The sequence below is a fragment of the Bolinopsis microptera genome, chromosome 9 (genome assembly GCF_026151205.1).
Source record: "Bolinopsis microptera isolate Bmic1 chromosome 9, MBARI_Bmic_1.0, whole genome shotgun sequence".
NCBI classification, from domain to species: Eukaryota; Metazoa; Ctenophora; class Tentaculata; order Lobata; family Bolinopsidae; genus Bolinopsis; species Bolinopsis microptera.
The window spans coordinates 5,728,492-5,751,001 of record NC_087080.1 but is presented as its reverse complement, the minus strand read 5'-3'; the positions used below and the strand labels follow the sequence as shown (position 1 = coordinate 5,751,001).

Genomic DNA, 22,510 nt, shown 5'->3' with positions numbered 1-22,510 from the left:
ATTCTTGACTGTTCATAAAATGTGAAAAACAATTTAATCGTTTTATGTTTGTTCAGTTGCTGGTTTCATTATTCAAAGATGCTATATAATATGTTACATTATGTATGCTGTGATATCCCTTATCTTTTATTAGATAAGTTTAATAAAATGTTGTTGTTTAAACTTTTAGAGTACGGAAAATAATAGCTAGCAGGAGGCACTTTTTGCATAAATTACTATAGACAATATCTCTGGGAGTATGTGCATTGTGCACTTTATATCTTGAACAGTAAGATTCAGGTTTTAAGTATACGATCTATAATATTACTTGACTAGTTGAATGATGAGATGATTGATCATACAACATTTTTTGAATCAGTGTTTGGGAATTTAACCATTAATTATAATGTTTAAACTTGTTTATGACCTGCTTATTTTCTTGGTTTTCTATGTTCAAATCTGTATATTTTGCTTAAAGAATTTGTTCTTATTTCTAGCCATCCTTAAAATTATGATTGGGTTATTCTTTTACAGTGATATTTGAATTTTTGAGTTGGCAATGTGTATAAGATCCAAAAAGGTACAATATCTACTTTAAAAAGTATGGTTGTGAGTACTACAAACATTGTAACTCATTATTTATATTTGTCAATATTATAATTTGTGTTGGTTGATAAAATATTCCGATATATTTATTCTCGTTTCTCTGATGCATGCCTTGTTGAACTAGGAGACAGCAAAAATTTCCGTTTTCATTAGATTATCTTTGATTTGGCTGGGGTAGGTAGTTATTTAACAGAATTTAACCATGTTCTTGATGAATTAGAACTAAGAATGATGTTGTAGTTGTCAAAGACTAGAATGGAAAATTTAGATATAAGTAAAATTTGGAGATCGATAGTACGTATAATTTATACACAATCTAGTAATTGCTGATATTTGTGATATGAAACAAGATAAAACAAACTTTATTATTATGTTTCAGGCTCTATGAAATGGATTTCTTTGACCTCACAACGCAGCAAGGACCTGCAGAAAAGGTTCAAATATTCGGGAGAAGGACCGTAGACCATTATGAATCTATGTATAATCCAAAGCCTACTCCTTCTTTTACTTCTATCCCCAATTCCACCCTCACAAGAAGAGATGATATATTTCTCAAGCCGATGAGGGAATACATTGAAATGCCAGAGCAGCAAGACACTACTGGTTTGCGACCATACTTTCAGAGAGAATTTGAGCCACCGAATCTGCCGATACGTCAGTACAGGGAGGAGATAGTTGACACTATAAAGAGTAACATGGTAACTATCATAACAGCTCCTACAGGTAGTGGTAAGAGTACCCAGGTCCCTCAGTATATTTTAGACGATGAATATCGAGTGGAAGGAAGGCATTGTAAAATAGTAGTGACCCAGCCCAGAAGAGTGGCTGCGATATCACTAGCTAATCGTGTACTAAGTGAACGAAATCTGGATCCTTTGGGTAATGACAAGGAGCAAGGAACACTGGTTGGTTACCAGATTGGGATGGACAAGAAAGTCAATGAAGATACACGACTAATGTATATGACAACAGGTGTTTTACTCCGGAAACTGTTAAATGCTGAGACTATCAAAGAGTTCACGCACATCATTCTTGATGAAGTTCACGAGAGAGATAAGGACACCGACTTTCTTTTATTACTTATCAAGCGAAGGTTGTGTCTGCACGGTCTTTACTGTGTTAGAGTTGTTGTTATGTCAGCAACTGTTGATGCTAAAAAGTTTGCCAAATACTTTCAAACCATGGATCCAGCGTATCAAGTACCATGTCCAGCTCCTATAATACCGATCAAGGAACAAATGTTTAGTGTTACCGTCTTTTACCTTGATGAAATTAGAACTAGTTTAGGCATGGCTGATGACACTGATGATGGATCCGATGGGTATAGTGAACCAGGCTCTATTCATGACAAGGTTTATAAGCTAGCGAAAGAGTTGATAAAGTACTTTGATGAAATTGATCAGCAGGAAATTGGAGATGAAGGCAATGTAACCGATAGGGGTTCAGTCCTAGTGTTTCTTCCGGGTATTTTTGAGATAGAGAGCATGCAGCAAGCCTTAAAAAGTGACAGTTGTAGTGAAAGTTATGATATAATCTGCTTGCACAGTACAATTCCCAGGCAATATCAGATGAAAGTGTTTGAATCACCACAGCCAGGAAGAAGGAAAGTGATTTTGTCAACAAACATTGCTGAGAGTTCGATCACAGTTCCAGATATCAAATACGTAATCGATTTCTGTTTGTCCAAAGAGTTGCACGCAGATTCTGGAACTGGCATGTCATCCTTAAAGTATGTCTGGGCTCCTAAGTCTTCTCTTGATCAGAGGAAGGGAAGGGCAGGGAGGGTATCCCGTGGTAGATGTTACCGCCTTATCTACAGGAACTTTCTCAAAGAACTCAACGATTTCACCACTCCAGAGATGCAACGATGCTCTGTAGAACAACTGATTCTTTGGTGTAAAATTCTCAACATTGGGGAGCCTGAAGAGATGCTTTCATATGCTTTAGATCCTCCTGATTTGAATAAGTTAAGGGAAGGTGCTCTTCTGCTGCTAGAAGTTGGAGCCCTTGTTTTACCCAAAGGATGTATTGACAATCCTTTGAAACAAAACCTCACCTTTCTTGGACATGTCATGGGTGCCATGCCACTTGATGTTCGATTGTCTCGTCTTATAATGTTTGGACTTGTTTTTGATTGCCTGGGAGAAGCTGTTATTATGGCAGCATGCTTATCTTTACCAGCCTTTCTTGAAATTCCTTATAACATCAAAGAGCAGAAGCTGAAAAGTTATGTTTCACGAATGAAAAAAGCCAAAGGAACTTTCAGTGACCCAATTATGATGCTCAATGTATTCAACGATTGGTATAATCTTTATAGTGAAGATAACAAGAGCAAAGCTCGTGATTATTGTAGAGTAAATTTCCTCAACTACAACAGAATCTCAGAAGTCGCCAGTTTGGTCCAAGATCTGTACAGCTGTTTACGGCAGATGAATGTTCCAGATCATTTAACAAAAGAGCGGCAACCCACCTATACAGGCCAACAAACCCATTATGAGGTTATCTTTCGACTCAAACTTACCCTAGCTGCTGCTAATTATCCCTATTACTTCATCCAGAACAAGTCTTTCTTAGACAAAGAAAACTGTATGAGAACTTTCGGAGCAAAGTCTCCCTCAGATACTGTGATGTATACAGGAATGCGACTAAATGTTCAGTCTAACTCGGAACTGGAGCGGAAGCACAGACAAGAGATTAGCTCATTTTTCAAGGATGTCTTTGATCCGGTGAAACGGTTATCACTCGAAAGCAACCGTCTTTATGTTACTTTTGACATGGTATCAGAGTCTATAGTTTGTAAATCTGTATACTATGCATTGAAGACAAAGCAGATTGGACTCTCCCTGAAATTAGAATCTAAAAGAGAATCGAATTTGCCAGTTGCATCTGTGAAATCCTTTCCACTTCCGGAGAACGATCAAAGAGTCAAGGTAACCGTAACTTACATTGAAAGCCCAACAAAGTTTTACGTTCAAATTCGTAATCCATCGATCAGGAAGAACTTCGATGAATTACATGAGCAACTTCAGATGGTACAACCAGTGAAGGTGAGACCTCTAGACATAAGAGAAAACATGTGGGGCTTAGCAACTTTTGAAAAGAATGATAAAACTCTATATAGAGTTAAAGCTCTCAAAGTTGATCCGAATTTTAATGTTAAAGTGTATTATCTTGATTTTGGAAATTCATTGTGGATAAATGCCAACGTATTCTTCAAAATACCTCACAACTTCTTGATGACAGGCTGTCCGTTTCAAGCTGTAGAATGTTCTATTGAAGGTATTTGTCCCGTTGTGGATTCCAGAAGCTTATCTTCAGCAGAAACATGGGACAGAAAATTTGTTGACCATATTCGGCCGATTCTAGAGAACAAGCACTTTGATGCAAAAGTTTTCTACCTTCTTGATAATGTACTACATTTAGATCTTTTTGAAGGAGACGTCAGTCTAAAAAGATGGCTGGTTGAAAATGAATTTTTACCAGTGACTGTTGCTACTGCAGATTATCGAACAGAATATGCTAGGATGATGTTGGGAGGCAACGAGGTCAGATTAGAATCCATTGAGGCTAGCGATGAAAGAAAAGAAGATGAGCTCCATTTTAAACCTGAGAAATGCGTCCTCTCGGGTCCCACAAGCCCGTATGAAGTCGAATACTGTGGACTTAACAATACGGCTAGATCATACCGCACCATCGTCGATCCCAATTCTGTCTGTTCCGTCACGATATGTACGAACCCCAGCGATGACTTTACCGAAATGTTAACAGCAAGTACAGTGGCACTGAGTGGCTCAGGATGTAGGGTACAGCTAAGAGGAGTTACCCAACATCTTCCTATTAGAGGCTTTCCTGATCTGATGGTTCTTCTATTTTCTCCCAAAGTACAGTTTCACACAACTCCTAGCAGGCTTAATTATGTGGGGTGTATCGCTGGATTGGGCATTGACACAAACGGTGATCCTCTGTGGCCCGATCATGATCTACAGGTGACTTTTGATCATCGGATCCTTAGCTCTGATATCGATCGGATTAACAAAATTCGATTAGCCATCTCAAATATATTGACTAAGGACGAGGATGACCCTTCAAAACTCAAATACATCGAAAGCCACATAAAGAGATCTCAAATGAAAGTTAAAGAGCTTGTTGGCCAGCTTAGAAAAGATTTTGAAGGCAGACAGAGATCCATACCTCCTTTCGAAAACATCGTATACTCTTGGCGTCCTGACAACTTCACTTGTAACTCCCTAGAGTTATTCCCTGAAACTTACCCTGGAGAGGATGAGGATGTAGTGCGGCCTCACAGCACTCTTTACTTCACGGATACATCTGGGTCTGACCTTCAGATTGAACCAAATGATGACAGAAACCCAGGTTTATATGAGAAAATGGAAGAAACGTGTCAGTAAACTTCAGCGGTACACTTACAAGTTGAATGAGACCACTAGCGTGAACACTGGTAAGTACCTGGAATGTAGACTGTGTAAACTTACGTTTGATCGGCCACGTGAGCTGGCAGCTCATCTAGAAACTGATGCTCATCTTACAGAGATCCGGAGGCTTGATTATTGGTCCAATTCTAGGTGATCAATGTAATTATTTGAGGAGTTAATAAGAATATGTTCTCTTGTTTTACTTTTTATATACTTCAGGGTTGTTAAACATGTTGGTTCTTTCTTCGAAGTTTCTGTTTTATTATGCTGTATTTATATTTAGCTAAATGTTTTTTAATTTAATTGATTCGAAAGCTGTTAGATTTGGGTGATTTATAAAGCTGTACGTTGATGCATGACATTTTATTTTTCAAAAGAGATGTGCCAGTCTCAAAATGATTTAATATTTTAAAATTGACAACACCGTGTATGTCATAGACCTTTTTATAATTCAATCCTTTACAACGTAAGTAAAGAAGTGAACTGTACTAAAAAATCAATAATATTGACAGTCATGGTGAGATAACTAGCTCGGTAAAGTTGAAGAATGTGACGTTATCATGTTTGAACATGGTTAGATAGAAAAAGCCGTCATACTGTCTTGATCAAATTGAACAAGATAATAAAACAAATATTGTGGCGAAATAGTTTCTTTGCTTGAACCAATTAATTAGTATGTTAGTATTTGGAATCCTCTCTATGTCACCAAATTTCTTCAACTTTCACTGATTCGTCATTCGTGCTAGTCATGACTGTACGAATTGACAATGTGTCTGTTATTGTACACTGTATTGTAGTTTGGCAGTGATATTTATTTCAAGAAATTTTTGTCAGTCGATGCTCAAATTCGTTACTTTTTACCTAGCCGACTTTTATGTGTTTCAATATGATTTCATGTTACCAGTACATATAATATTGATTCGGGACCATAAACTCGCTGGAAATTTAAAATTTGGCGTAACGAAATTATTGAGACATTTTTCAAGCCTACGTCCTATGATCTGCTTTTCAGTTTTTTGTGAAGTAATAAAGAATTGGGGTTCCCATTAATTTTTTGTCTCACTTATTTGTATTGGTTGTTCCAACTCTTAAAATTGTATTGTATGATTGATCACTCAAATACTGAGGAAACATCTTGTTTTGATTTCTACCGTGAATTAAACTATGTTATTCAGAATAAATAAAATTTAACCATTTGCTTCCTACAATATAACAAATAACACTCACAACCTTATAAAAGGTAGGATGGGGTTCGGTTTATTTGCGGTAGAGTTGCTAGCAGTATTCATCCTAGTCTGCCTACTTCTCCATCGTCATGGCAACTTCAGGACTCTACACCCTGCTGTAACAGCCTCTGTTCTCATCGCCTGGTGGTTCTCGTTTGTTATTGTGTTTGTTGTTCCGATGGATATCAGCGATGTTAGTATTTAAGTTTATTTATTTTCAAACATCTTGATTATATTGATTCGACCATTTTATATTGGTGTAGCTTTCTTCTTGAAGTTGATATAAAAACAGTTATTGAATCGAATTTATAAAATAAAGGTGAAATTAACGAATTAACGAATCACTTGCCATCATTCGACTTTGACTTCCTTTTTGTTGTACTCATAAATTCCTGCTATGCATAATTTTCTTAGCTTATCATGTTATTGTCTACTATAAAGTAGACCGATATTTCCAGATTACTGGCATTAAAATTATTGTAGTTGAATGACAGTGTTTTTTAATTAAGTCATCGTGGTAAAGATTGCACATAATATTATGTCAACGAGGCATGTTCAGTATCTATAAAAACTTCCATACTGTACTACATTTATGAAGCTCAAATCCCTTCATTGGCTCAAGGTGAAGGAAAGGATTGAGTTTAAGTTATGTTTACTGATTTTCAAAGCAGTCAATGGTGTTGCTCCTGCATATCTGTGTGATCTAGTAACATTTGTTAGTTCGAGTAGCAGAAGAACTTCCTCCTTACACCTACCTGTCGGATCTACAAGATCGCACCCAAGAGCGTTTCAGACTGTTGCTCCGAAAATCTGGAACCAACTACCAATTGAAATTAAGACTTGTTCTGATGTTGATCTGTTCAAAACATTATTAAAAACTCACTTGTTTAAGAAAAGTTATGGCATGAGCGATTAATTGACAATATAACTTTATGTTATTTGCTTAAACTGTTTAGGATGCAACCTAATGTCATGATCTTTTTGAACTTATTAGCAATTAGACTGTTAGCTCGCTTCATAAGCATGTCATCTTCGTTCCAAAACTTTTTATGTCCTATGCATACACTCCTTGATAGTTATCTTGATCTAGTATCTTTGTTTCACACAATAGAGCATAAGTTTTGTGGTTTATCCACTGGGCTTAGAGTTTGTGTTTAAGCTACCAAATTTTATTATTATTTATTTTTTATTATAATTTGAAACTAGCTGAACTATGTAATTATTCAGATAATGTGTTAAAAGCATATTCCCAGACTAGGGTTATTTGGTCATGTTATACTTCATCGAAAAAATTTTAATAACTTACAATTTTATTATCAACACTAGAGAAACTAAGATTACATTTTTGTACATTTTTGTACATTTTTGTACATTTTTGTACATTTTTGTACATTTTTGTACATTTTTGTACATTTTTCTACATTTTTCTACATTTTTCTACATTTTTGTCCATATTCATTACTTACTGTTACCTGACCACATTCCGCAGACACTATACGACAAGTGTGCTAGAGATCACTGTGTGAACATTACAGCCGCCAACTGCACAGTGATATGTAACCAACCACTCAGTTACCTTCCCCAGGAGTACCTGGAAGTGTTCTGGAACATTGTGTTCTGGTCTAGTCAGCTTCTAACTTGGTGAGTTAGTGTTCTGGAACATTGTGTTCTGGTCTAGTCAGCTTCTAACTTGGTGAGTTAGTGTTCTGGAACATTGTGTTCTGGTCTAGTCAGCTTCTAACTTGGTGAGCTAATGTTCTGAAACATTGTCTTCTGGTCTAGTCAGCTTCTAACTTGGTGAGTTAGTGTTCTGAAACATTGTGTTCTGGTCTAGTCAGCTTCTAACTTGGTGAGCTAATGTTCTGAAACATTGTCTTCTGGTCTAGTCAGCTTCTAACTTGGTGAGTTAGTGTTCTGGAACATTGTGTTCTGGTCTAGTCAGCTTCTAACTTGGTGAGTTAGTGTTCTGAAACATTGTGTTCTGGTCTAGTCAGCTTCTAACTTGGTGAGCTAATGTTCTGAAACATTGTCTTCTGGTCTAGTCAGCTTCTAACTTGGTGAGCTAGTGTTCTGAAACATTGTGTTCTGGTCTAGTCAGCTTCTAACTTGGTGAGTTAGTGTTCTGGAACATTGTGTTCTGGTCTAGTCAGCTTCTAACTTGGTGAGTTATTCCCGATCATAATGGGTTGTAAAACGATGATTTTTTTTGAGTACTCAGCTTCGCGGTAAAATTGTAGAGAATAGCATACAATATACATTCATTACACAGTATAAAATGTGGAATTTATTGTATTCTAAAGAAGTAATAAATACTCACTAGAGTCATTCTCGTGTTTAAGGACTAATCATTTAATGGGTTACATATTATAACGTACTATAGTTCCATTTATTTGAAGATTCTATAAAGGTCGAGACTCTGTACTCGATATTATAATATGTCATACCACGACCAGTATAACTAAACCAGGCTGTATAGTGTATAGTTATATTGTATTATATGTAAGTTTGTACAGTCTACTTGGTAAACATTGTACAATAATCGGCTGTTGTATTCTGTGTACTCTGTATATATATATGCTCAAACCAATTATACAGCAATTTGTAAATGACTTTTCTAATATGAATTTATTTCAACCAGCTTTTTCGTGCGTGATGCATCTACTCACGAAATAATTGACAATTAACTCAGCGTTTTAATTAATCAATTAAATTTGTTTTCAGGCTGATTTTACCCCTGCTGTCTTCGTACGTAGCAGCTGGAGAATTCACGATATCCGGCAAAGTTAAAACTGCTTTGATCGAGAACGCAGTTATCTATGGAACTCTTGGGATTCTCTTTGGAGTTTTACTTATTTATGTGGTTGCTAGCAAGCATCTTGACAAGTATGTTATTCTCAACTTCAATGAAATTTGAAAGTAAATATAGATGTACCGAATATTTATCTTTATTTATTCTTTATTAAAATTTTAAATACTCAAATAAAACTAGCCACCAAATTGTGTTCAGGATAGCAATTATAATTCTGCAATCAAAAATCTTCAAAAATAAATTGATAAACAGATTTTAACAGTCCGAAAAATTCTAATCAAGATAGCACATTTTATCAGCCTTACAGTGTACGCTCTGTATAACATCGCCGCTACACTTGGCAAAGTCCACATCTCCCAGACAATGACACAGCCTGTACCTCCTCACCTCACTCTCGTAACACACATTCCTCGGACATTCCTTCTCCGACCACTCCGTCCACTCGTACTTCTTCACTCCGCACTTCACACTCTCCGTCAGGTCTGTGTCCAGCCCACCACACTGCGTGTTGTCCACTACATCCTGGCATTTACACTCCCGTACTCGTGATGTAAACACAACATCACCACACTCCCGGTAGTCACAAGGCAGGGAGGTCCACTCTGTTAGTCTCCAATCAGATGTAGCCGGACACGTGACTGAGTGTAGCGTTGGTTCTTTACAGTTGCCACGGTAACCGAAACTGCACGTGCAAACCCCGCGCTGGTACACAGTGGTGTGGTAGCACCTAGGTGCTGCACTGGGACACACTAGCATGTCAGGGAATACTACCCGGCAGGTGTAGGTTGTCAGGGTGAAGTGTGCTGTGTCGTGTAGGCGGGGAGCAGCACTTCCCAGCACTACCAGACTGTAGGATAGGGAGATTGTGGACTGTTGTTTTTGTCGTATACCTGAGAATGTTCAACTAAACTGAATAATAATTGTTAATTATTGATGATAACATGAGATAACATGCGATCACAATAAATATTGCAATAAATGTTCACTATTCATAAAATATCACTATGGGTGGGTAGGAAGCTCACCTGATACCACTATAGACGTCCTCAGGAGGGAGCGATCAGTAGAGTACTCGTTCAGCTCTGTTTCGTGATTCCAGGATATTGAGCTGGGTACTATAAGAGCTCCTCTGACTTTTAAACTGAACGTTGCTGTGAGCTCCTGGTTCTCAACTTGTAATGCTATATCACGTGATTGCTCTACCTGTGTATAGATTTAAGTTAGACTGTTAAGAAATTATTTCATTAAAACTAACTAAGATGGTTAGTCGTTTGGTTTCAAATTATTTACTCTTTCGTGATGTGGATCACCTTTAATAAGTGATCAAACACCCGGTATCTTAAATGAGCTTACCGTTCCTTTTCTAAAATATCCTCACAGAAAAATACTTCTGGTACAAATCGATGAATAAGTAAATAATTAATAAGTAATTAATTAATAAGTAATTAGTTCATTTAAAGTAATTAATTAATAAGTAATCAATTTTAAATAAATAAATAGTATTAAAGTACCTGTATAACGTGGAGATGTAGAGATGTTGTTTTCACGTCCCCTTTATAAGACACAGACAAGGTATAGCTCTGTCTTCCCAACATCTTAGTCTGTCCAGGCGGAACAACAAACATCACTGATATCTCCCCAGCTTCACTGACCTGTGGATAATATCTTCAAGCATCTTTTTTTGTGATCAAGAGACATTTTTTGCTAAAATTCAGAATTTAGTGATACATACTTGATAATTATAGACTATACAGTACACATATTTTCGTAACACAACAAACATTTGAAGATCAAGTTTCACAGACCTGCTGAACAGTCCTGTACCCCACCATCTCATCGGACATAAGCTTCCCATCCGAGTTCCTGCTAATCTCCAGCACTCCTCTCGGCCAAGACACATCAGACCCCAGGATAGTGAGGGCCAGGCGCCCCTCCTCTCCTTGCTTGGTAACATTGTGGTGGGGTTTAAGATCCCAGATCACCAGGTCTGCCTCCCCTGTCACCTGACACCCACACCGGGTGATCACATGACACCTTAGTGTGAACCGTGAGACGTGCTGTGCTGCTGGAGGGATAGACAGAACCGAAACGGGAGACTCCCCCATCAAATACTCCTCTACTTTATACCCGAGTACCATGCTGGTAGTAGTGATGCTGACTGAACCCCCATCTCCTGTAGGGACCTCCCAAGTAAAGATAACATCCCCATCTATTGCACCTTGTGCCTCACACAGCACCTGGATATCAACAGTACGTGACACCGGGTGCACGTTATCGTAACACACCACAGTAAACAGTCTCACTGTACCCTCGGTTGTCACGTGACCTCCTACTGTGGTTGTCACGTGGTACTCACCAGGAAGCAGGTTGTCGGGAAGGGATCTTAGAGGCAGTTCAGCTAATTTGTATTGTAAATTCTTTCCAGTTCTCCAGCTAGTTGAGTATATCAAGGTTTTCTCTTCAGGATCAGTCAAATTCCAGTAGAGTTTGTCCTTTAGTAAAGCTCTATCTTTTTGAAAGATTGCGAAAAGACTGGCTTCGTCACATTGTTGCGATGTGACCCTGTTCAAGATACTGATACCCTCTATGGCATCATAGCTGTAACCTTCACAAAAGACAACCTCACTAATGGTTCGGTTCACAAACGCCACAATGTCTTCTTCTTTCTCACAGGATGAGATACAATGTGTCCCAGGTGTTGTCTGTGTAACTGGTGACTCCTCATGTCTGTAGATAAGATTATCAACCAACCCTTCTTCTTTTCTGGAACCATATACCTTGGTGGACTTGGCTGCTCGGAGGAGATAGTGAGGAGCTCTAGTACGGGCTCCTTTATGTTTCCGTGCACGTGAGTCCTGATTTTGATCGTTATACCTCAACTCTCCAGGAGCAATGTTATCTTTACGCTGCAGAAGAGGATTCTTTTTGTCAAGCGAACGTTCGAGCATACCTTCGAAACTGAATCTGTGCGAGGAGAGAGCTGGATGTTTTTGTAGAAGTTGAAGGTTGTCCATTTTGGGCTCGTTAGATCGCTCAAGTGATAGTTTTAGTTTATTTTGATATTCCGTCTTGGTTGATGAGGATGAATGGGACTGGAAAAATAGTTGCAGATTTAATGGGAGGCTCTTTTTGGGAGACAATGGGGAAACATATGTCTTTTTTCTTAGAAGCTGCTCTCCAAGTACATCATTATATCCGAGATCCAACTCATCAAAACTATCAGAATATCTGGTTTCTTTCTTAAAAGCTGGTCTCCTAGTACATCATTATATCCGAGATGTAACTCTTCGAATTTTTCAGGCATATCTGATTTCTTTTTTAGAATTGGTTCTCCTAGTACGTCATTGTATCTGAGATCCAGATCTTCGACTTTATCAGTTACATCCGCCAGTCTTCTCTTTTGATATTCCACTTCGACCTTATTTCCTCTGCCCTCTACAAGTTGGGTGCCCTTCTCAAAACGATGATTTTCTAATTTAATTCCAATGGTGAGACCAACCAAAATAATTATCAGAGGCATTACTATGGTTACTAAGTACGCAAGACAACTTCAAACGAGAGTGGCCGAGTGGCCAGTTTGTTAGATTCTCGTGAAAGTTGACCTTTGTAACATGACTTTTATCACGTGACTTTTATCACGTGACTTTTATCACGTGACTTTTATACAAGTTCATGGATGGTTGTCTGGCTTTGTTTTGTTTTCTAATTTACTGTCTAACTCTAATACATGCTATTATGAACGATCTTTTGCAGAGTGCAGATGTTATTTCCCCTTGCGATGAAAAAATACCATGACAACCATAGTTTAAGCAAACTACTGAAGTTACTGATTGATAGTTATAAACTTTGAATGTTGATGACAAGAATGTTCAATTTTGACTTTTGAGGTGGAAACTTTTTTCAAAATTTGAAGCTTTTCAAATTAGTGTAAATCAAAGATTCGTTAAAGTTTGTTATGTAGTGCCATATTAACATATATGCAACTGAAGCCAGTAGAACAAATAAATGCAGTATTCATGCCATCACAATTATAAGTAAATTTAAATTAAAACATTTGGAAACAATATCAATAAATCAGTAGAATCATAGTAGTCCCCACTCGTCATCAGCAAAATAAACGTCAGCACTTCAGCAGGGTCACGGTAAGTGTAGGAAAATAAAAATCCAGAATGAATTTCGGAATCGTTCGAATATCACGTAAGCGAGATTAGGTGGAGACAAGGTGGAGACTAAGTGGACACTGGGTGGAGATTAGGTGGAGACTAAGTGGAGATTAGGTGGACACTGGGTGGAGATTAGGTGGACACTGGGTGGAGACTAGGTGGACACTGTGTGGAGATTAGGTGGAGACTAAGTGGAGATTAGGTGGACACTGGGTGGAGATTAGGTTGACACTGGGTGGAGATTAGGTAGAGACTAAGTGGAGATTAGGTGGACACTGGGTGGAGATTAGGTGGAGACTGGAGACTAAGTGGAGATTAGGTGAGAGACTAAGTGGAGATTAGGTGGACACTGGGTGGAGACTAAGTGGAGATTAGGTGGACACTGGGTGGAGATTAGGTGGAGACTGGAGACTAAGTGGAGATTAGGTGAGAGACTAAGTGGAGATTAGGTGGACACTGGGTGGACACTGGGTGGAGATTAGGTGGAGACTAAGTGGAGATTAGGTAGACACTGGGTGGAGATTAGGTGGACACTGGGTGGAGATTAGGTGGACACTGGGTGGAGATTAGGTGGAGATTAGGTGGAGACTTAGTGGAGATTAGGTGGACACTGGGTGGAGATTAGGTGGAGACTAAGTGGAGATTAGGTGGACACTGGGTGGAGATTAGGTTAGAGACTAGGTGGAGACTGGGTGGAGACTAGGTGGAGATTAGGTGGAAACTAAGTGGTCATTAGGTAGAGACTAAGTAGAGACTAGCTATACTTTACCCATTTTGAATTAGGCATATTGTCATGAGTAAAAGTCGTCAGTTAATGTGATCAAGATCTTCACTCTTCATCAGCAAGGTCTTTATCAGCACGTGTGGTCTTCATCAGCAAGGTCTTTGTTATCACTTTATTCATCAGCAAGGTCTTCATCAGCAAAGTTTTCATCTCCTCTTTTGTACAGTTCAACTTGCATACAATGGTCATGCACAAAACAGGGCTTATATTTGATCGTGTCTTGACACAAATTACCATTATTTTCCCACACTCTGTGCTTTTGCATACAATCTTCTGTACAAGGTCCGTCAACAAATTCACCTGTGCATGCGTTTGATAGATCGCACGCAAAATCGCCGCACCTTTCCCGATCGCATGTTGGGTATGTGATTCTACGCCACTTATATTGCCCTCCAGCTGCCTCCCTACATTTCCCAACATTCCTCCAGTCCCCACACCCAGAGCAGTCGAGCTCTTCTTCTTCTGATGTTATGGGAAAAGTGTTACATTCTCCACCTAAACATGACTCGAACGACAAAACATCATCACACCGACCATCTTTCTTGTGTAGAATCCGTTTCTTTTGTTCACAGTATTCATCACAGCCACCCTCCAACATCATCCCTTGACACTTCTCCATGTAGTCAGCTTGTGCACACATCTGTGTATCACAGCTCGTCACGTCGCACCTATCGCTGTGTGTGAGGCTGCGCACAAACAGAAACCCTTTTTCTCCATCCTGCTCACATTCAATTGGAGTTTTGTCGTATCCACCACATTCACGGCAGTCGAAAATACGCTGAAACGCCACTACGGACGTTATGTTCAGAGCAAAGAAAATAATTGCCAGTTGCATTGCCATGGTTACTGAGAATACAATAATGAAGTAGGCTAGTTTGTAGTTGAGAGTTGGTACCTGTATTGTCCGTGTCACGTGACATTTGTTTTGGCACGTAACATTTGTTTTGACTTGAAAGTATAATAACAGCGTGTTGAACATAACTGAAGGAAGTTTTAACGGTTAAATTACTGCGCACTTGTTTACCCTAAACTCTTTAGAATGTCCTATTTGCTCAGGAAATACTGAAAGAAACAGATCAAAATCAAGAGTGAAGTTAATAATTTTAAATTAAATTTATCATCATATTTTATAAACTGTAGGTCGTAATACATATTATGAAAATTCACGAACCGTCAAAAAATTCCAGTTTCTAAACTTGAAGATAAATTTTTGGTGACCTACTAGTTCGGCTGATTGTAACCAGCATTCCCACTGTTTCCCCTAAGACTTACAGAATTGTAATGATAACTTTATAAAAATAACAAAAACAATTCAACAACATGATGTTTGAAAGTATCTGCATACAAATTTTATGACTCCTCTTTCAGAGAAGCGATCAAAGTGTTGTGTATAACAGCTAGTAACACATGGGGACTGCTAGTTCTGATCTTCCTAATGGGTTATGGTCTAGTACAGGTTGGTGATACTTTTACAGAGAATATTATCATGTGGTTAATATACAGGGTGGCCCATAAAAGACTACCCATCCTTATCTCTTAAAATTGTAACAAGTCGTTGAGATCTTGATAATTATTTTAAAAACAAAAAGTGGCATAACTTATGTTCTGATAAATATTTTTGCTTCTAAATTTCACAGAATGTTAATAACAAGTAGCTAAACCTTTGTGGCAAGTTTTGTGTGAGTGCGAGCTTCACTGCGCTTATTTGACCAATTTAGCCCCTGAGCGAGCCAAGGTTGTTAAATACGTCAAATTTTCGTGAAATAATACGACGTATTCGGTTCTAATAAAGAATACGTCGTAATACGGTAATTTCTATGGATTGTTAAATACGTCCACGAATACGCCATAATATGCCGTAATACGCTGATTTGTCAAAATTAAACATTACATCTGCGCGCCACCCTCATCATTGATCATGCATTAAAGGAGTGCAGTTATACATGATAACTTAAATTTGTAATCAAATTTCATGGATAATCCGATAAGCAAACAATTTTTTTCGCGCACGACACACCTTTTCGTAATACGTCAATTGTCGAGGATTAATACGTATTCATATTCCAATACGTATTCCCTCCTTATACGTATTTAACAACCTTGGAGCGAGCTAGCTTGAATTTCTCACCCAGAACTGTTTACATTGGTTAATAGGAACCACCAAAAAAAATCCTGGGTTAAAAAAATCAAAAAACCAGCGATTTATTCACGTTCAATGGTTTATTCCATTCTCTCTATATTTTAACTGATAAGGACTATCGCAGATGATCCTTCCTGCTTGTTTTAAATATCGTTCTTCTCACATGGAATGTGCGATGCATCATGGTGAATAGAATTGGTGAAACATAAATAAATCGGTGGTTTTTTAATTTGTTTACCCAGGATTTTTTTTGGTGGTTCCTATTAACCAATGTAAACAGTTCTGGGTGAGAAATTAAAGCTAGCACGCTCAGGAGCTAACTTTGTCAGACAAGCTCAGACTCACACAAAACTTGGCACGAAGTTGTGTCTAATTATGATTGACATTCTCTAAAAATTTGAAGCAAAAATATTAATCAGAACGTAAGTTATGGCGCTTTTCCATTCTGAAATAAAATAATTAGCAAGATCTCAGCGACCTGTTACAATTTTAAGAGATAAGGATGGGTAGTCTTTTATGGGCCACCCTGTATTATGCTACACATTTACATGCGTACGTACATGCATACATAGTACATACTTCAGTGGTCGACCGAGGCCCCGGCCCTGGCCAAAATCACAACCCGGCCCTTCCCGGCCCCGGCCAAAATTTGGCAGATCGCCGAGGGTAAACCACATATCATGTGGTTAATATATAATGATGCATACATAATTACATACATACTTACATACTTAGATGCTTACTTACATGCGTACATACTTACATACATACTTACATAAGTATTGTATTAAATATTACTTAAACAATAAACACGATGTACACGGGGGTCGGGGCACATTGTTCAGTGGTCCCAGTCTCCTTCACATATTGTGTTAGAACTATTGATTATTGGATAAAAGTCAGTGTATAAACTGGGTATCTCTAGTTACCAACCCTAGTTACCAACCCTAGTTACCAACCCTAGTTACCAATTCTAGTTACCAATTCTAGTTACCAATTCTAGTTACCAATTCTAGTTACCAACTCTAGTTACCAACCCTAGTTACCAATTCTAGTTACCAACTCTAGTTACCAATTCTAGTTACCAATTCTAGTTACCAGCTCTAGTTACCAACCCTAGGTCCCAAGAGCATGTTGGGAGCGCGGTTCATACTCAGAGTTACTTACACAGAAAAGATTTGATGTTAGCAAGATAAAGATTGAGGTAGAGGAGGCTCAGGAAAAGTTAAGCCAAATAATTGAGGTAAGTGGCAGGAGAAATCTGACTGTTATAGTACATTTACTAAGATCATAAGATATTATGATTGGCCAGTAATATTTTCTTTAGTAGCATGAAATTTGAAAACCAACTGTTATGCTATCAGTATTTTTCGATATTTCTATTATTCTGGGATAAAATTTCAGGAAGTGAGACATATAAACAGATTAGTTCCGCGCTCAAACGAACTTAGGAAATTTGTTGACATTATAATCGAAAAGGTAAGGCCCCCATTTATTCATATAGATTGGATAAAATGGATATAACGCAATTCACTTATTTGGAGAAATATAATTCCAATTATCTGAATCATTAATAACAAATGTATTTTAACATTGATTTTGCATAATCCAACACATAATTTCAGTGTCCAAGTTTGGAAAATGAAGATCTAGCAAATGTTAACTATGATGACTACGCAAATGGGCGTGACGATGTCACAATTAGCCGCTCTAGCTTAGTTTCTGTTCACGCCAAAGTTATATCAGTTCATACTAACATGCATAGATGCCAGGTGTAAGTTCTTTTCCAATTTTAACTAATAAAAACACCAAATTATTAACTAAATCAATCATTTATTTAACTTTTAATAAACTGATTTGTCTATACTTTGATTATTAATCACACTGTACAGATCAGTTTACTCATATTAACACGTGACATAATCATAGATTCACTTGTTCTGTTCAAGCCTATGAATATACAGATATACGTCAAACATCACTCGTGACGCAATCTGTGGGTTAATTATAATAGCTTGGCTCGTGGTTCGTACTTTGTGATCGACCAATCCATATCGGGAGACGGATTAGATAACGAACGAGCGGGCGCGATCGCCAAATCAATTTAAGTCAGGGTAACACAACGATGCATCGAATCACTGCGCGTCTTTAATGACAGGTCGCGCGCGCACTTATTTGCGCTGCGGTTTGCCTGGCTCCTTCAATCCACTTCATAAGGTGGATGCTGACAGTTTCCCAGCCAGCCAAGCGTCATTACCCATTACATTGCATTAGTGAATAGGCCGATACAATATAGCATTATATTTCAAGCAACATGTATTTCCGGCTTGTATTGAAACTGTAGCTGATTTGAATATGGGGGGGGGTGTCACGTCCGTCTATGTCCGCTTGTCTCATAGAATCCAAAAAAGACAGGACATAGGCGGACATAGGCGGACATAGGCGGACATAGACGGACATAGGCGGACATAGGCGGACATAGACGGACATAGGCGGACATAGGCGGACATAAATGGACACCTAAATTGCTAAATAAAATGTTCAATTTTTGCTGTTATAGGGGGATCATGTTTTTTGTCCGTTCGGTACCATATATTTTCAAAACGGACAAAAAATAGAGCGGACAAAAATGAACAAAAACGGACAAAAATGGAAATAACATTTAGATGCTTCCTCCTCCTACTCTTCCTCCTCCTCCCCCTGGGTCTTCCTAATCTTCCTCAGTCCTCTTCCTCCTCCCCTCCTCAGTCCTCCTCCTACTCCTCCTCCTCGTCCTCAGTCCTCCTCATCAGTCCTCAACAGTCCTCCTCCTCCCCAGTCCTCCTCCTCCTCCTGAGTCCTCCTCCTGGGTCCTCCTGGGTCCTCCTCCTCCTCCTGGGTCCTCCTCCTGGGTCCTCCTCCTCCTCTTCATCCTCCTCCTCTTCCTCCTCAGTCCTCTGTCCTCCTCCTCATCCTTCTCTTCAGTCCTCCATCCTCCTCCTCAGTCCTCCCCCAGTCCCCCTCCTCCTCCTCCTATTCAGTCCTCCTACTCCTCCTTCTCAGTCCTCCTCAGTCCTCCTCCTCCTCCTCCTCCTCTTCCCTCTCAGTCATCCTCCTCAGCCATCCTCCTCAGTCCTCCTCAGTCCTCCTCCTCCTCAGTCCTCCTCCTCCTGGGTCCTCCTCCTCCTCTTCCTCCTCGGTCCTCAGTCCTCCTCCTCCTGGGTCCTCCTCCTCATCCTTCTCATCAGTCCTCCTCCTCCCCAGTCCTCTCCCAGTCCCCCTCCTTCTCCTCCTCCTATTCAGTCCTCCTCCTCCTCCTCCTCAGTTCTCCTCAGTCCTCCTTCTCATTTCTCCTAAGTCCTCCTCCTGAGTCCTCCTCCTGAGTCCTCCTCCTGAGTCCTCCTCCTGAGTCCTCCTCCTGAGTCCTCCTCCTCTTCCTTCTGAGTCCTCCTCCTCCTCCCTCTCAGTCATCCTCCTCAGTCATCCTCCTCAGCCATCCTCACCAGCCATCCTCCTCAGTCATCCTCCTCAGTACTCCTCAGTCCTCCTCCTTCTCAGTCATCGTCAGTCCTCCTTCTCAGTCCTCCTCAGTCCTCCTCCTCCTCCTCCTCCTCTTCCCTCTCAGTCATCCTCCTCAGCCATCCTCTACAGTCCTCCTCAGTCCTCGTCCTCAGTCCTCCTCCTCCTGGGTCCTCCTCCTCCTCTTCATCCTCCTCCTCTTCCTCCTCGGTCCTCAGTCCTCCTCCTCCTGGGTCCTCCTCCTCATCCTTCTCATCAGTCCTCCTCCCCAGTCCTCTCCCAGTCCCCCTCCTTTTCCTCCTCCTATTCAGTCCTCCTCCTCATCCTCCTCAGTTCTCCTTCTCATTTCTCCTAAGTCCTCCTCCTCCTCTTCATCCTCCTCTTCTTCCTCCTCGATCCTCAGTCCTCCTCCTCCTGGGTCCTCCTCCTCATCCTTCTCATCAGTCCTCCTCCCCAGTCCTCTCCCAGTCCCCCTCCTTTTCCTCCTCCTATTCAGTCCTCCTCCTCATCCTCCTCAGTTCTCCTTCTCATTTCTCCTAAGTCCTCCTCCTGAGTCCTCCTCCTGAGTCCTCCTCCTCTTCCTTCTGAGTCCTCCTCCTGAGTCCTCCTCCTCCTCCCTCTCAGTCATCCTCCTCAGTCATCCTCCTCAGCCATCCTCCCCAGCCATCCTCCTCAGTCATCCTCCTCAGTACTCCTCAGTCCTCCTCCTTCTCAGTCATCGTCAGTCCTTCTCCTCAGTCCTCCTCAGTCCTCCTCCTCCTCCTCGGTCCTCCTCCTCCTCCTCCTCCTGGGTCTTCCTGATCCTCCCCAGTCCTCTTCCTCCTCCCCTCCTCAGTCCTCCTCCTACATAAATGGACACCTAAATTGCTAAATAAAATGTTCAATTTTTGCTGTTATAGGGGGGATCATGTTTTTTGTCCGTTCGGTACCCTATATTTTCAAAACGGACAAAAAATAGAGCGGACAAAAACGGACAAAAATGGACAAAAACGGACAAAAATGGAAATAACATTTAGATGCTTCCTCCTCCTACTCTTCCTCCTCCTCCCCCTGGGTCTTCCTAATCTTCCTCAGTCCTCTTCCTCCTCCCCTCCTCAGTCCTCCTCCTACTCCTCCTCCTCGTCCTCAGTCCTCCTCATCAGTCCTCAACAGTCCTCCTCCTCCCCAGTCCTCCTCCTCCTCCTGAGTCCTCCTCCTGGGTCCTCCTGGGTCCTCCTCCTCCTCCTGGGTCCTCCTCCTGGGTCCTCCTCCTCCTCTTCATCCTCCTCCTCAGTCCTCAGTCCTCCTCCTCATCCTTCTCTTCAGTCCTCCATCCTCCTCCTCAGTCCTCCCCCAGTCCCCCTCCTCCTCCTCCTATTCAGTCATCCTACTCAGTCCTCCTCCTCCTCCTCCTCCTCTTCCCTCTCAGTCATCCTCCTCAGCCATCCTCCTCAGTCCTCCTCAGTCCTCCTCCTCCTGGGTCCTCCTCCTCCTCTTCATCCTCCTCCTCTTCCTCCTCAATCCTCAGTCCTCCTCCTCCTGGGTCCTCCTCCCAATCCTTCTCATCAGTCCTCCTCCTCCCCAGTCCTCTCCCAGTCCCCCTCCATCTCCTCCTCCTATTCAGTCCTCCTCCTCCTCCTCCTCAGTTCTCCTCAGTCCTCCTTCTCATTTCTCCTAAGTCCTCCTCCTGAGTCCTCCTCCTGAGTCCTCCTCCTCTTCCTTCTGAGTCCTCCTCCTGAGTCTTCCTCCTCCTCCCTCTCAGTCATCCTCCTCAGTCATCCTCCTCAGCCATCCTCCCCAGCCATCCTCCTCAGTCCTCCTCCTCCTCAGTCCTCCTCCTCCTGGGTCCTCCTCCTCCTCTTCCTATTCAGTCCTCCTACTCCTCCTTCTCAGTCCTCCTCAGTCCTCCTCCTCCTCCTCCTCCTCTTCCCTCTCAGTCATCCTCCTCAGCCATCCTCCTCAGTCCTCCTCAGTCCTCCTCCTCAGTCCTCCTCCTCCTCAGTCCTCCTCCTCCTGGGTCCTCCTCCTCCTCTTCCTCCTCGGTCCTCAGTCCTCCTCCTCCTGGGTCCTCCTCCCAATCCTTCTCATCAGTCCTCCTCCTCCACAGTCCTCTCCCAGTCCCCCTCCATCTCCTCCTCCTATTCAGTCCTCCTCCTCCTCCTCCTCAGTTCTCCTCAGTCCTCCTTCTCATTTCTCCTAAGTCCTCCTCCTGAGTCCTCCTCCTGAGTCCTCCTCCTCTTCCTTCTGAGTCCTCCTCCTGAGTCTTCCTCCTCCTCCCTCTCAGTCATCCTCCTCAGTCATCCTCCTCAGTCATCCTCCTCAGCCATCCTCCTCAGCCATCCTCCTCAGTACTCCTCAGTCCTCCTCCTTCTCAGTCATCGTCAGTCCCCCTCCTCCTCCTATTCAGTCCTCCTCCTACTCCTCCTTCTCAGTCCTCCTCCTCCTCCTCTTCCCTCTCAGTCATCCTCCTCAGCCATCCTCCTCAGTCCTCCTCAGTCCTCGTCCTCAGTCCTCCTCCTCCTGGGTCCTCCTCCTCCTCTTCATCCTCCTCCTCTTCCTCCTCGGTCCTCAGTCCTCCTCCTCCTGGGTCCTCCTCCTCATCCTTCTCATCAGTCCTCCTCCCCAGTCCTCTCCCAGTCCCCCTCCTTCTCCTCCTCCTATTCAGTCCTCCTCCTCCTCCTCCTCAGTTCTCCTCAGTCCTCCTTCTCATTTCTCCTAAGTCCTCCTCCTGAGTCCTCCTCCTCTTCCTTCTGAGTCCTCCTCCTCCTCCCTCTCAGTCATCCTCCTCAGTCATCCTCCTCAGCCATCCTCACCAGCCATCCTCCTCAGTCATCCTCCTCAGTACTCCTCAGTCCTCCTCCTTCTCAGTCATCGTCAGTCCTTCTCCTCAGTC

At 41.4% G+C, this 22,510-nt stretch overlaps 3 protein-coding genes across 3 annotated transcripts in view; 2 read left to right on the top strand and 1 right to left on the bottom strand.

The window, feature by feature from the left end:
• The window catches only part of LOC134821272 (coiled-coil domain-containing protein 63-like), a 108,040-nt gene extending 97,699 nt beyond the window's left edge, over positions 1–10,341 (bottom strand). Inside the window, exon 1 of the mRNA XM_063831986.1 lies at positions 10,332–10,341. The gene's annotated coding sequence lies outside the window, so the exon portion shown is untranslated. The remainder of the gene's footprint in view (positions 1–10,331) is intronic.
• Positions 932–6,068, top strand: LOC134820559 (ATP-dependent RNA helicase TDRD9-like). The gene has a single exon (XM_063831007.1). The coding sequence runs from the start codon at positions 975–977 to the stop codon at positions 4,992–4,994; it is 4,020 nt and encodes a 1,339-aa protein (XP_063687077.1). The 5' UTR covers positions 932–974; the 3' UTR covers positions 4,995–6,068.
• The window catches only part of LOC134821270 (G-protein coupled receptor-associated protein LMBRD2-like), a 58,494-nt gene continuing 42,246 nt past the window's right edge, over positions 6,263–22,510 (top strand). The window contains exons 1-7 of the mRNA XM_063831983.1: positions 6,263–6,437; positions 7,734–7,885; positions 8,966–9,127; positions 15,369–15,456; positions 17,261–17,383; positions 17,545–17,619; positions 17,766–17,914. Of these exons, the coding sequence (XP_063688053.1) occupies positions 6,264–6,437; positions 7,734–7,885; positions 8,966–9,127; positions 15,369–15,456; positions 17,261–17,383; positions 17,545–17,619; positions 17,766–17,914 (923 nt within the window). The 5' untranslated portion in view covers position 6,263. The remainder of the gene's footprint in view (positions 6,438–7,733; positions 7,886–8,965; positions 9,128–15,368; positions 15,457–17,260; positions 17,384–17,544; positions 17,620–17,765; positions 17,915–22,510) is intronic.

Bases quoted from the DNA above. Each gene is read 5' to 3' on its own strand.
- LOC134820559 (XM_063831007.1), top strand. From the start codon at position 975: ATGGATTTCTTTGACCTCACAACGCAGCAAGGACCTGCAGAAAAGGTT.